At 34.2% G+C, this 14,511-nt stretch overlaps 3 protein-coding genes across 4 annotated transcripts; 1 reads left to right on the forward strand and 2 right to left on the reverse strand.

Annotated features, from left to right (window-relative positions):
• Positions 1–1,667: 1,667 nt before the first annotated feature.
• On the reverse strand, positions 1,668–3,606 carry LOC125861621 (uncharacterized). The gene is made up of 2 exons (XM_049541479.1): positions 2,321–3,606; positions 1,668–2,214 (listed from the first exon to the last, which is right to left on the reverse strand). The coding sequence occupies exons 1-2, from the start codon at positions 3,604–3,606 to the stop codon at positions 1,668–1,670; spliced, it is 1,833 nt and encodes a 610-aa protein (XP_049397436.1).
• A 5,217-nt stretch (positions 3,607–8,823) lies between these two features.
• On the forward strand, positions 8,824–10,218 carry LOC125863346 (organelle RRM domain-containing protein 2, mitochondrial-like). 2 transcript variants are annotated; one of them, XM_049543535.1, is made up of 4 exons: positions 8,824–9,033; positions 9,485–9,553; positions 9,651–9,757; positions 9,941–10,218. In XM_049543535.1, exons 1-4 carry the CDS (start codon positions 8,886–8,888, stop codon positions 10,061–10,063), a joined length of 447 nt encoding a protein of 148 aa, XP_049399492.1. In that variant the 5' UTR covers positions 8,824–8,885; the 3' UTR covers positions 10,064–10,218. The 2 variants fall into 2 exon arrangements, with proteins under 2 accessions (XP_049399492.1, XP_049399494.1); XM_049543537.1 differs by having other exon boundaries at positions 9,899–10,034.
• Positions 10,219–10,558: 340 nt separating this feature from the next.
• On the reverse strand, positions 10,559–13,486 carry LOC125863305 (scarecrow-like protein 21). Its single transcript, XM_049543490.1, has 2 exons — positions 13,250–13,486; positions 10,559–12,484 (listed from the first exon to the last, which is right to left on the reverse strand). Exon 2 carries the CDS (start codon positions 12,406–12,408, stop codon positions 10,729–10,731), a length of 1,680 nt encoding a protein of 559 aa, XP_049399447.1. The 5' UTR covers positions 12,409–12,484; positions 13,250–13,486; the 3' UTR covers positions 10,559–10,728.
• Between the last annotated feature and the right edge of the window lie 1,025 nt (positions 13,487–14,511).

Genomic DNA, 14,511 nt, shown 5'->3' on the forward strand with positions numbered 1-14,511 from the left:
ACAATTATTCAATTAAAAAAAAAAGACTATTGTTTGGCAAATCCCATTAAAATAATCAACATCTGGGACGATGTTTGATGTGCAATACCCATTCTTTAGGTTCCTTTCATTTAACCACTGTATAGTATAGTATATAATAGTATTAGAAATCATATATAGAAAAATAATAAAATTAATAATTATATATACGTTTGTCGTCGTACCACTTTATCGACCGTATTTGGTTTTGGAGTAGGAGGGCATGTTAGTATGAGTTTCCCCGTTAGCATTCCATTAACTAAAACTAAAACTACTGAACAGGGGAGCAGTCACTGAAACCATAATGCATTACCAACATTAACTAAAACTAAAACTACTGAACAGGGGAGCAGTCACTGAAACCATAATGCATTACCAACATTAACTAAAACTGGAAATAAACTTCACACAAAAGCTGGACATCAACTAAGTAAAGAACCTTACAGTCCTTACCAAAATTTGGACAGTAAGCAGTAAGAATATTCTTCACCAAACTCAACCGAAAATAATAAGAAATGTATTCATTGTTTTGTATCTACCAAATTCAAACCAAAATAAACATAAGCATTAATTGTTTTGCATCTATCAACTTCAACCCAAAATAAACATAAGCATTCATTGTTTTGCATCTACCAACTTCAACCCAAAATAAACAAATGCATTCATTGTTTTGCATCCACCAACTTCAACCCAAAATAAACAAAACACATGCATTGTTTTGCATTTACCAACTTCAAGCAAAAATAAACAAAACTAGACAACTTTTTGCACTATCCAAAACACTTCAAATCTGGGATTTCCCATTAGTTTTTCTTGTTTTCAACTTGTCCACCTTCTTCTGTCTCTCTTTCCAGCTGATTGCCAGTGACAACTTCTTTTCCTTTCCAAGTGAGATTAGTAGGTGAGTAAGGCAAATCTGTAGGCTCACTAATTCCAGCATAATTACCTCTAAAAGATATAACTCTATTTCCAATTGCTCTTTGTTGATTCATCCTCATTTTCAGTTTTGTGCGATTTTCAGATATGACTTGAGGCCTTATATCTGGATCACTTTCAGGCTCTCTAGCAGGTCCAAATGGTTCATACTGTAGTGAGGACATGAAATGGTATTCTTCATTTTGTGTTGGTCTAGGGGCTGAGCTATTAACATCATAATCTTCTTCATGGGCTTCTTCAACCTCTTCTTCAGACTCTTCCTCAGTTCTGCCCTTTTTTCTCTTCAATGTTGGCCCTTGTTCTCCTTCAACAAACTGAAAATACAATGTTTATGTGCAGTTAACTACATAGTACTAATAACAGTGAGACATGTAAATATGTAATGTTCTTACATTGCATGTTCTTGCATTGTGAGTTGTTTCACCACACTTACTACATGTCATTTTAGTTCCCTTTCTTGAGTGAGCCCACTCTCCAGCTCTTTTAATTGCTGCATCCTTTTCCCTAGTTCTTTTGGTCTTTGGTCTTCCCACTGTTTTCACAAGATCAGGTGGATCAATTGCGTGTTCTGGCAATACATTCCAGAATTGTTCACCTCTTACAGGCATCAACTTTGCCCTATATGTCATCAAATAAGCTTCCTTACTGTACCACCAATTAATTTCATTCTTTGGTTTTATCTTCTGGTACAACATAGCTTTGATAGCATGAGGTCATGGAATGCCAGTCAACTGCCATGACCTACATGTGCATTTTTTCTCAACCAAGTTCACTGTGTGCCTATTTTCACCCTCAGACACTTCATATCCAAGATCACCATTGAAATCGACACTGCATAATTGAGTTATTCTCATGTATGCAGTGAACAATTTCATGCACTTAGGACTGTAATCAGTAGTCCATTTGCTTGCATCTTCTTCCTTCTCTCTTAACCTGTTCATTATCTTGATTCTTATATCTTCAAGCATTTTTAGAATTGGCTTACCTCTTGCTTCCAGGATCCAAGAGTTGAAAGACTTTGTGAAATTATTATCCACCATTTGATTTTTGCATATAATATCCAAATATGCCCTGCACCATGTCTGTGGTGGATACTTAAGCAAATCCTTGGTAGCACTTTTTGACAATGCACCAAGTGCACTCAACTGATCCTTGAAATCTTCCTCATAAGTACTCCACGCAGCCCACCAAAGCAGTTTCTTCATCTCTCCTGACCTAAATCTCTTCATCCAGTTGGCCTCAATTTGCCTAACACAGTCCCTGTACATGTCAAATAAGCAAATATACAGTTACAAACTGTTATAAAAAAAAAAAGACAAAATTATTCAAATAACAGAAAAAATTATTTACCTTCTGCATATCAGACATAAAGGTAACAGTTTGACCATCTTTCAAATTCAATGAATTGTTCAGCAGTTGTAGAAACCATATCCATGTTCTAGTTGTCTCCTTATCAACTACAGCCCATGCCAATGGATATAAGCAATTCTGAGAATCTTGTGTCATAGCCACCAAAAGTTGTCCCTTGCATTGACCCTTCAAGAAGGTCCTATCTAGTCCAATAAAGGGTCTCAAACCTTCTTTCCATCCCAACTTCAGAGCATTAAAGCAGATGTACATCCTAAGGAACTTTCTTTTACTTTGTTCCAATGCATCCTTTGATAAATTGATCACAATATCACTACCAGGATTGCTTAGCCTAAGCTCATTTGCATAAGCCTCAATTCTGTTGAAATCATCTAAGAAACTTCCCTGCAATTTTTGAAAGGCCATCCTCTTGGCTCTTTTCAACTTAGAGGTACGAGCATTCAAGTTGAACTGATCCTTCAAGTCTTTTCTCATATCCTTTAGCTTGTACTGAGGATTATTCTGCAGTTTACTCTTGAAATATTGTGCTAAAGTACTTGTACAAGCTCTAGGATTTTTAAATGCATCCTCACAATTGTGATTTATTTTCAGTGTTTTAACCTTAAAACCTGGACCTTTACCATCTTGTGAAATAAGCAAGACAAATGGACAACCAATCATGCATTTATACCTTAGTCTAGTTCTGTCACTTTTTTCCACTACTATAGGCTTGGAATTTGCAAGAGAATACAAATTCACAATTTTTCTTGCCTCATTCAAGTCCTTGAAAGTCATGGAGGGATGAAGTTCTTTGTAGTGACTGAGATCAACATTTACTTCTTTAGATTTCAGCATCTTGATAAGCTCTAACTCATCAAAGTTATATTCATCATCACTAGACTGGTCATCATCACTTTCTGTTTCAGCATCAGTTCCATATTCACACTCTACCAAGTATGCTTCACTATGGTGAATAATATTTGGTGCAAAAACAGTTTCTTCAAAGTCATCCACAGCAAAGAAATGAACTACCCTAAATTGTTCATTTAATAGGCATTGGAGTGTCTTAATTCCTTCAGATCCCTCAAGCAAGTAAAATTTCCCAGAAGGCCCTTTCACTAGTATTTGTTTCACAAGCACAAATCCTAAGTCTTTTGTGTACTCTTCCACTATCTTATCATAGTCTAAGAGATCTGCACTAGTGTTTCTCCTAGTAGCAACATACTTCTTGTCACATACTAGTAGTGGTTTTGTAATCCATTTACCCCCATAATGCAACATAAGGTCAACCAAAAGATCTTTCATATTGAACTGAGAAAGAAAAGTAGACAAAAACAGACATAAATGAATAAGAAACACAAACACACAAGAACTAAATAAAGAATGGAGTGAAAATAACACAACAAACATAAATAAATAAATAAGATACACAAACACAGAGGAGCTAAATAACTCCTTACTGCTATAAAACACACATGAGCTACATGTTTATTACAACATAAATGAATAAGAAACACAAACACACAAGAGCTAACTAAACAAGTCATTACACTTTAGAAATCTATACTAAAAGAGAAAAAACAAACAGTGACCACAGAGTTATTACAACATAAAGAATGGAGTGAAAATAACTCAACAAATATAAATAAATAAGATACACAAACACAGAGGAGCTAAACAACTCCTTACTGCTATAAAACACACATGAGCTACATGTTTATTACAACATAAATGAATAAGAAACACAAACACACAAGAGCTAACTAAACAAGTCATTACACTTTAGAAATCTATACTAAAAGAGAAAAAACAAACAGTGACCATAGAGTTATTACAACATAAAGAATGGAGTAAAAATAACTCAACACACATAAATAATTAAGATACACAAACACAGAGGAGCTAAATAACTCCTTACTGCCATAAAACACACATGAGCATTGGCTGAATGCAGAGAGAGTCAAATATAATTCTAATTTGTATTCATAGCAAAATACAACTCTAATTTTCAAATATAATTTTTCATTTTGAAAACAAACACTACATTATTTTCAAATTTCAGAATGAAACATGACCAAACACAAACTAATATACTTCCTCCACTTTAAATTGATAAAAGGGTTGCTAGGTTTCTTACAGTATGGAGAATGCATTGGCTGAATGCAGAGAGAGTCAACCACCCTTTCAACAAAAAAAAAATTCAAAAGCCCTGTTAGCCTCATTTTTTATTTATGAACTTTTGCTTATAGTACCCTGAAGCTGTTAATAATACTCCCTCAATTGAAATGGACGAAGAGACCAGTAAATTGAGGCTCAGATCTGTGTTACGCTCGAGCAAAAAGAGGGTCAAACCACGCCATGGCTGCATAAAACAGTATGCCCCGCCAAGATACAGATCGGATAACCTCAAATGCTCAATTAATCAGCTCAAAAGGGAATAAAAAGTGACAAAAATCATCATCGCCTCTATAAAGACACCAATTATACTCACCCCCACCAGCAACACTGAATGCTCAGGCAGAAGTATAAAGAAAAAATAAAGAGAAAAAGAGTTGAAAGGTCATAGAAACCCATTTCAAACAAAGCTGATAATTATATATTCCCTCTGTTCAAAATTGATAAAAGGGTTGTTGGAATTCTTACATTAATGGAGGAATCATCGGCTGATATAGAGAGTGGCAACCACCCTTCCAATGAGAAATCCTTAAACTCTCTTTAAGCCTCATTCTTTCCCTTTTGAGCTTTTTAAAAACCTGTAAGAGTTACATTCTATGTATTTTCTGAAGTGCTGTTAAATTTTGTTTCCATAATACTTGTGATCTTGTGAGTCATTTTCCTTTTATGATCTATTTTCAGAAAACGATAACATACCCAAATATTATAAACATACCCAAATACTTTTGTGAAATAGTTTCTTAAATGAAGAAAGGGGTGAAATTTTCCCCTAAATCTAACATACCCAAATATTATAAACAAAGTTGCAACCCTAACCAAAAAAATATCTTTGGAATCGCAAAACTAGAACCATCGCGAAATAAGAACAACGACTTTACTAACCTCAGCCGCCAAAATCCACTTCGAAACCCTAGCAGTGAAATGAACAAAGAGGTGAAATCAACTTTGAAATGGAATGGCGTCCATGAGAGGAAATCTGAAACCCTAGGTGAAATTGTATATTAGAGAGAAGAGGGGAAATGTATTTTAGAGAAATGAGAGGTCAAATTGTATGTCCCAAAAGAAATGAGAACAAAATTAGTAATTAGGATGTATGAGTCTATGTGGAGGTGAGAATTGTTTGGTGCTTATGTGGCGTCGACGTGGCGTCCATGTGGCGTCCACATGGCACTTAACACACCTCTGTTAATAGTAAGGGCAAAAGTGACCCAATATTTTAACGGAAGGGTATTTTTGAGCCAAAATATAGTTCAAGGGTATATGTGAGCTATTTCCGATAGTTCAGGGGTATTTTTTAGCCTTTTTCCTTGAAAAAATTATCAATACGCGCTGGGTCCACAAGATAGTGCCACGTATGTCGAAAAGGGTTAGAAACTTATATATAAAATAAGTTCGGGGGTAATAGGATCTTAGTAAAGATTATATGTGTCTCAGAGATTTTGGACATAGACTAGGGGTACTTATGCATTTTCCCATTTTTAGTATAAAGAGTTGATTTCACTTCTTTTGTTCATTTTTCCATAAAGGCTCCCTACTTCTTTTATTAGTATTTTTAATTGTTCTTTCTTTTATTGAATTAGTTATATATAAGGAGTTTGTGTCCTTCCTCATGAGTACAAAATAGGATTGACATCGTAATTATGTATTTAATATAATTTAGATCTCTGTAATTATCCTATTATTTAAGTGTTTGTTATTATATAGAACTATACATTGGTGTTTGTTGAAAAAATGGTGAAACAGAGATCATTTGTAATTCAACTCAACTTTTGCCTAATTTTAATGGCAAAAGGGTCTGGTGGACTCTTGTACTTGTATGCGTTTATATTATGAGTCATTCTATTTGATGTTTTATCAACTGAACCCTTAAACTCAATAAAACATAATATATCAAACCCCTCTGACCGTTGACCAAATATACGTGGCATTAAAATGGATGAGTTGGCAGGAGTGTGTGATTACACGCACGTGTAAGCAAGTGAACATCATATTTTAATTTAAAAAGAGTTGTTAAAATTCTAATAGAATAATATAATAATTTTATTTTTTAAAAAAAAAATCTTCTTCTTCTCCATTTCACCTTCTTTTTCAGATAATCCAATCCCTGCCATATCCCTTTTTTTCTTTCTTCCCTACACTCTAGCAGATCTTGGCGCTAATCCCTTTTCGCTAGAATAGGAGGCGGCATGGAGAGAATGGAGAGGAGAGACAGTCCTGATTCACAAGTGGTCGCCGGTGGTGCGGTGAAAGGAAGACATTGGAGAGGAGAGTGGGGGGGGGGTGCGAGGAGTTGGTCACAGCGGTGAAAAAGGTTTGCCGGCCAAAGTTGGTAGTGCGGCGACCTAGGGTTGCTGATTTTGTGGAGATTGGAAAAGGAGGAACGAAAAATGGTGAGAATGTGCGGTGGAGATGGAGACGGGTTTGAGAGAGAGAATAAATTGTCTCGCCGGCAAGAAGAACGGCGGCGGTGGCAGTGGCTTTCTGATCTGTTGGCTTCAGGCTATTTCACGGTGGGAATGGGTTGGGAGAAGAACAGGGGCGGCTAATTTGGTGTGTGGAAATTTTATTATTTTTCTTTTTATTTAATATTTTTGATTAATAATTTAAAAAATAGTTAATAGAGATAATTATGACATGTTATTGATTTATGTGACGTGGATTTGACATGTCATCTATTTATGGGCGAGTGAATTACACACACGGTAGGAGGGGTTTAAAAATCTTGTTTTGATTGAGTTTAAGGGTTCAATTGATAAGGAGTTAAGTAGAAGGGTCCATAATATAAACTCGAACAAGTATAATGGTCCATCAGACCATTTCGCCAATTTTAATTTATTAAGTAGCTGTTATTGAAATATTAATGACAATTTACTAAATCACTTTAAAAACCTCTAAAAAGGCATAATAATTAAATAACAATAATTTGAGGAAGTTGGTAAATGATAATTTTGTTTATTATAAAAGAAAAATGTTTATTAAATATGAATATATATGTATTATATCCATGGCATTAACTTTTTATATTTAAAATACATCATGTATTTTTATGATATAAATATAATTTATGACAAAGTTAATTTATTATTATTTTTTTGGTGTATATTCATGATATAATTTATTATATCAAAATGTATTTTATAGAATAAAAGTTTTTTAAATATGGTAAATAAGGATATAATTTGTACGGAAGATGTTTTACCTAGAAACTAGGAACATAATAGCTGATTAGTTGTCAAAGTTGACACGTATTAGAACGGTTATAACAGTAAATATTTGCTTGTCAAAATACAAACAAGGTAATTTATTATGGTTTTTTCATAAATCGTATTAGGGTAAGGTGGTAAGCGTATATAAATTAGGAATTTATACAATTAGAAACCAAATTATACAAAATTCTGATTTATACAATCAGACGACTTATACAATTTTGAGCGAATTATACAAATTAAACAAACAACAAGATTTAAGAAATCTACGACTACGAGTCACAATTTTCCAAGACAACTTATAACATTTAATATCGTTTAAATATTTGGTATTCTGCACAATTTTTCCTTTAATTAATGTTGATAATCGGCCCATCGGATATTTACATTTTGTTTGGATAGTTGTTATGTATTGTTTAAAGGACAAATTAATATGCGGTTCCTATAATTTATATTTGTTTAAATTGATTTGTGTTGTATTGTTTTAATAAATACTTCATCCGTTTCAATTTATGTCACATATGCTTCTTAGTGTTTGTCATTTCACAAAATCAATACATAAATAACATTATTTTTCTTAGTTTACCCTTGAGAGTTATTAATCTTGAAAATATGAATTTGATCAATATAAAAAAAAACTAAATGATTATTTTATGTTCATTGGTCAATTTAATTAATCAAAATAAATTAATTAAAGTTCATTTATTGAAAATTTAACTTCAAGACAACACGAAATAAGAGTAGAATAGTAAACTTACATAGTTTTTTAGGACATGAAATCTAAAATGGTGACATATAAATAGAAATAGATGGAGTAGACTGTTTGGATAGATCTTATCGTTCTCAGTCATTACATAATGTCATGCATTCATAATCTAGATGATAAGCCTACACGAAATTATAGTATACAAGGTAGGATAAATGATAAAAATAGAATTAGGTAAGTAGAAGACAAAATAAGAACAAAATATTAAGTTAACAATTCAATACAATACAATAAAATTTAAATAATAATTAAAAAAAACATTATATTTAGACTAACAATACAATATAAACGCTAATAATCATCTTTCAAACAATGTGTTAATATTTCTATATACTATATATATATAAAAAAAAAAAGACTCAATTACTTGTAGTTCTTCTCAAATAGATCAGTGAAAAACTGGTAGTGTTTCAGTATCTAAACTCCCTAAATCCAAAATGGCCTTAAGAGCAGCGGCAGCAGGCAGGATTCCGGTAGCACCGAGAGGTCTCCGGGCAGTTTTCTATTCATTTTCTGCTAACGTTCCTTTGTATCAACCGAGGACCGGACCGCCGCCTGAACCATCCACCAATCTCTATGTTTCCGGTCAGTTACTTCCTTCTATCCTTTTGATCCTATCAAGTTTTCTTCGTTTTTTTCCCTTGAAGATCGATTATTTCAAATGATAATTGCGTTAAATGACTAGAATTTGGATCGATCTATGTTATTTGCTTTAAAATATCATGAATTTGGTGTATCTGATTCTCTTTGAGAGATTAAAAAGATTTTATTTAGAGATTAACTATTATCCACATGCATATGGAGCTTGCTTTTTCCCTGCGCGTTTGGCCCAATTTCATTGTGAAATTTGAAAAAAAATGTAGTTTTTGTTTTCAAAGTGAAAAATAATACCTGGAAATTGAAATTGTATTTGGCTATGAATATAAATTTGGAGTTGTTTTAGACTTTTTGTGAGTAATATGGAACTCACTTTACATCTATTATTTGGAGCTGGACCATGAAACTGATGGTTTCTGAAGTTCCACCCTCCATTCAGGTCTTAGCAGACATACTACATCTGAATCTCTTCGAAATGCATTTGCCGAATATGGTGAAGTGCTTGATGGTATGTTTTACTTGTACCTTTCATATCTCACTGGTTAAAACGTAACATGAGAGATCATAGAATAGATGTATTTATGTAGTATGTTATGCTTTTGCAGCAAGAGTGTTGACAGATGGTATAACTGGTTATTCAACGTGTTGTGGTTATGTTAGATATCAAACTATGGAAGAATCTGCAGCTGGTTTAGAGGCCATGGATGGCCAGGTAAGTTAGTTGTGATGCTAGCGATTTTTTTTCTAACTAACGTTCTCCTAGTCCATGCATTTTTTCCATCTTCTCTTTTATAGTTGTTGATGGATGTGTCAATGCATGTTATTTGATATAGTAATTGGTGTTTGGTTTCAGGAGGGTAAAGTTATGTTCTTTCGTTTCTCTTCTCTTTTGTAGTTCCTTGATGGATTGGTTATCGTTGCTGAGTATGCTAAACCAAAGCCTCGGCATCTTGCCCTGGAGGACAATTACCCTGCAGGTGGATATGGCCTTGCATCTGTATTAGACATGTCCATATGAACTTCGTCATAATTGGGATATCAAGCATTTGCTCAAAGTAGAATTCTTTATATGAACCATGGTTACTTATAATTTATTGATTTTTTGGAAGTCCAATTGAAACATGTGTGAATCTTGTTATAAGTTCCACTTCAGTTTATTTATAGATTGCTAAATTGTTTGTTTGTATTTGTATTGAAACGAAATGTACCTGAGCGGAATGAATATAGTTGATGTAGTTTTGGGATGGAGAGTGCAGTAAGGTTCCTTCGTGAACATTATTTAGAAAAGCCCTGCTCCCCGTCTATCCTAATGCTTGTAAGCATTAGTAACTGTCCCTAGAGTAAGCATTAGTGATGTTTTCATGGCTCGAAATTGTGATCTCAAAGCGAACCATATACACCTCTATTTTATTTAAACTAGAGAAACTGAACATGGCTTCTCCAAAATTGCTCAACAAATCATCAAGAACGAGAAATAATTGTTTACAGTTAACAAATAAATATCAAGGATAACTTGAACAATAAACATAAAAACATTTTTATCTACTAAATTTCAGAAAATTGAAACTATATAACATGAGTATAATTACTTGATCAATCCTATTGTCTGGTTAAGTAATACAAAGAAGGCAAACCATATGTTTCCACATAATGAACTACAACTTCGTTACTGAAGAAACTCAGTTAAAACCACGCAGATGCAGAGACTAGATTCCGCTCCTTCCACCCCAACAGCATAGCCCCGTCTTTCTCCACCAGTGTATAATGCTCCGAGTAACGCTTCATGAGGTCCTTTATCACTGAATTCACATAAGAGCTCAAAGGATATTGCTGAAAACCTGCCATCATGAACCTGGATTTCCACTTTCCCAATAGCTCGTGACGTTCCACTCTTTCCTTGCCCTCACATGCTATGACATTCACTATATCCCTAGCCAAACAGTGCTGCTCCACATTGATCCGCTCCTTCATGTCCCTTAGTAGGGTCACATCTATGGACTCAAACATTGCATGGTAGTAATCTAGAGCTTCTACAAACCTAGGGAGAAACGGAGCTGTGTTTGTATTTGATTCTTGCTCCACCAAAGTGACTATCTTGGGGCAAAGCGACTTTATCATCCTAATGAGACCATCCCTAGGGTTATTCACGTCAACGCTCTCATCAGGGGTGTGGTGAAGTTGCAAAGGAAAGTTTACTGCCAGAGCCTCACCAGGCCTTACATCAAGCATATCCCAAGTGATTTCTGGAGCAAAAACTGGCACTGCATGAAACTCAACTGCAATGTTGAATTTCTCAGAAATTGCTGATAGCCGTTTGGCAACTGCAGCCAATCCATCTCCCCGAGCGTACTGTGAAACTGGATCATCAATTCCTGTAATACGTACATAGGGGGCACCACCGGGTCGTGCAGCAAGAGCTTGTAAGAGAGTCATCCATTGGGTCCCCTGTGCAATTTGGAAGTCTATAATGTGGATGCGATCTTCATTTCTGCATGCTTCTACTATTGCACCATTTGCAGCCATGTAGCCGAACTTTAGGTAAGGACATATTTCATAGAGGATATACATGTAGGAGAACAAGTCCTTACCAGCTGGCTCCTTACACTTCAAACTCCTGTATATGGTAGTTCCAGACAACTCCTTTCTTGCTACAAGGCCTTCTACAATGTAAGCACCAAGACGCTGGATGGGATCTCCAGTAACGGACACAACATTCCTTGCCTTAGCAACCAGTATTTCAAAATCATCTAGCTTGTTTTCAGCAAGGGCTCTGGCGCATGCTATAAGAAGCTGCTTCAGATTGCTAGACGGAACACCCTGCAAGGGTAAGTCCTCCATTACATTGTCTCGCTTATCACTTTGAATTCCATTAAGGATGGAAACTAGTGATTGTTGAGGTTGATGCACAACTTGGGCTTCCTTGTTCCACACTTTATACCTCTGACCTGATGTTTGTGCCCCCATATTTTCACCAAGATAACGGCTGGATTTCATTGCCTCTTCGTCTGGCCCCATTAAAGCAGACTCCAACTGCAGCAGAGTATGTTTCATGTTCCGACTGTTAGGAGCTTCTGGAAGATGATCTTCCGAGGGGCTTGGACGATGGAAATATTGGTTATAATCCAGCGAGGAATCACTTGAAGAAGTAGCACCTGAAAGATTCTCTGTACAGCTGTGCTGCTCCTGGTAAGCACTTACTGTGGTAAAGGTCTCAGAGTTAAAATAGTTCGCAAGTGGCGAAATTCCTGAATCAAATTTCGAGGTTCCAAACGGTCTATTCTCTAGAGGACTAACAGTAGGGTATGAAGAGTATGACAAATCACTACCGGTCACATCATAACCAACAAAATGGTCCGAGTCCATACTATACGGCTGTCATTAGCTGCTCTATGCACAAACTCTCTCACTAGCACTTAATATCTGCTTCAATGAAATCCACCTGTGAAAAATACAGAGATCCAACTCACATCAATTATTCAACCCTCTATCATAAGACATTCAAGCTTTCTACTTTTGAGCTAATGGATATACAAGAACAAGGAACAGAACGAAGCTAATTAGTGCTAATTTACTGCAAATGATTGCTAAATTAGAATCGTTTATGATTTTTAAAGGAAAACCTTGCACCACAGATATGTAGTTAATTGCCTGTGAAAACATGATGTACCATTTCCTCCAGAATCTTAATAGCTTAGTGAATTGATAAACTGAATTTTCACCTTGTCGGTGACTTTGACTCCCCTCCTATTTCCCTTTCCATGCCCTCAATTTTATTCAAAAATAGTACTAATAATAATGAAAAAGTGCCATTTCCTTTCAATTTCCATTCTAAACAAGCTTTTCAAATAGAATCTCCTGAATATTTCTAACTCCATCCCCTTCTTATCACAAAAATCCCTAATTTTTTTTACAGTAGATTTACCTAATTAACTTAGCTACTTCCCAGATACAATACCAAAAATTGCTATATAAATCTATTTAATTACAAAGGAAGACCAGAACGCCAAAAAAAAAATTGATCTGTTTTTTTCCACTATAGAGGCAGAAATTTTATTTTTTTTTAAAAAAATTCCAATTCGACTCCTTCAGATATGAAAAATGCATCACAAAAACAAAATCAACTTTCAATTTCTCGTTTCCTCTAATGTTCGAAAACAAAGAAGATACGCTTTCTAAACTAAATCAAAATCTGAAAAAAAAATACCTGATATAATTTGCAGAAGGAGGAGTCTAACTTGGAGATTGAGAAATTATGATTAATTTGGAGAAAAATGTAGCAGTTATAAAAGAGAAATTAGAAATGAGCAATGAACAAATAGCGTAGTAATAAATATATATAGGGCACTAAAGAGGAGGAGGAGGATGAAGGGAAAGTGATTATTGTTAGAACAGCAGTGACGACTGACGACGATTGAAAAGCTGACTAGCAACTCGGTAGAATGTTCCGCCCTCGTTTCAACTTTAGTTGACGCTCGTGCCATATTATTTATTATACGCGTTCCCAGCTCTCTCTTTTACTCAATGAGATTGTTCTCGGTATTGTTAGTTTAAATATAATTAGTAAAATTATTTATGCTTTGTGCAAAAATTTAATATCATCAAATTTATAAAATATTATTTAAAATCTATCAATCATTAAAACTAAAACACTATATTATTTTACATAAAAGATTACGTAGTAACAAACATTAATAATATGTGAAAATTATTACATCTTATCATTTATCCTTAATAACATAAGCATAAATTAATGACTCTAAAAATACATATCAGGATGTCTAACATAAACAATGGTGTTAGTGAGTCACTCAACAGGAGAAAAATACATAAATATTTAATTGTGAAGAAGAAGAAGAAGAAGAAGAAGAAGAGGTTTAGAATTTTCGTTGTTTTAAAATAAGAGGAAATCCCTCTATTTATAGACAACAAAAGGTAGTGTGAACAAATGTTTATTGTGCCTTATCAGAAATGTTACAACTATTTGGAAAAGTTGCAACCCTTCGGAAAAGTCACAATCTTTCATAAAAGTTACAACTTTTCATAAACGTCGCAACTCTTCATTAAAGTTGTAACTTTTCATAATAGTCACAATTTTTCATAAAAATCGCAACTATTCATTAAAGTCGCAACTTTTCATAAAAGTCACAATTTTTCATAAATGTCGCAACTTTTCATGAAAGGAGAAGACTAGTTTTAGAAATAAATAAATTAAAAGGGAATTTTGGTTTGTGGCGGGCCTTCTCTTTTTTTTATATATATATGATGTTTGCATTGTTATCTTGATATTCTTGTTTTATTTTATCTTTATTTATTAAAATAGTGATTTTTAATCTTATATTATTGCATAATACAAATTTTTAGTTTTTGTGTTATTGGACTATACATATTTAACCTTCAATTATTTAAGGTGTGCGATTTTGATCCTTGAAGTTGAAGTTAACTATTTAATAAAGTATATATTTGAAA

This window comes from Solanum stenotomum, chromosome 4 (genome assembly GCF_019186545.1).
Source record: "Solanum stenotomum isolate F172 chromosome 4, ASM1918654v1, whole genome shotgun sequence".
Lineage (NCBI taxonomy): Eukaryota > Viridiplantae > Streptophyta > Magnoliopsida > Solanales > Solanaceae > Solanum > Solanum stenotomum.

What these genes read in the sequence shown, in the direction of transcription:
- LOC125861621 (XM_049541479.1), bottom strand. Translation starts at nt 3,606, where the DNA reads ATGAAAGATCTTTTGGTTGACCTTATGTTGCATTATGGGGGTAAATGG. An exon ending in GGTCAAACTGTTACCTTTAT is followed by an intron (nt 2,215 to 2,320) that starts GTCTGATATGCA and finishes TGACATGTACAG; the next exon opens with GGACTGTGTTAGGCAAATTG.
- LOC125863305 (XM_049543490.1), bottom strand. Translation starts at nt 12,408, where the DNA reads ATGGACTCGGACCATTTTGTTGGTTATGATGTGACCGGTAGTGATTTG.
- LOC125863346 (XM_049543535.1), top strand. Translation starts at nt 8,886, where the DNA reads ATGGCCTTAAGAGCAGCGGCAGCAGGCAGGATTCCGGTAGCACCGAGA. An exon ending in CACCAATCTCTATGTTTCCG is followed by an intron (nt 9,034 to 9,484) that starts GTCAGTTACTTC and finishes CCCTCCATTCAG; the next exon opens with GTCTTAGCAGACATACTACA. An exon ending in ATATGGTGAAGTGCTTGATG is followed by an intron (nt 9,554 to 9,650) that starts GTATGTTTTACT and finishes ATGCTTTTGCAG; the next exon opens with CAAGAGTGTTGACAGATGGT.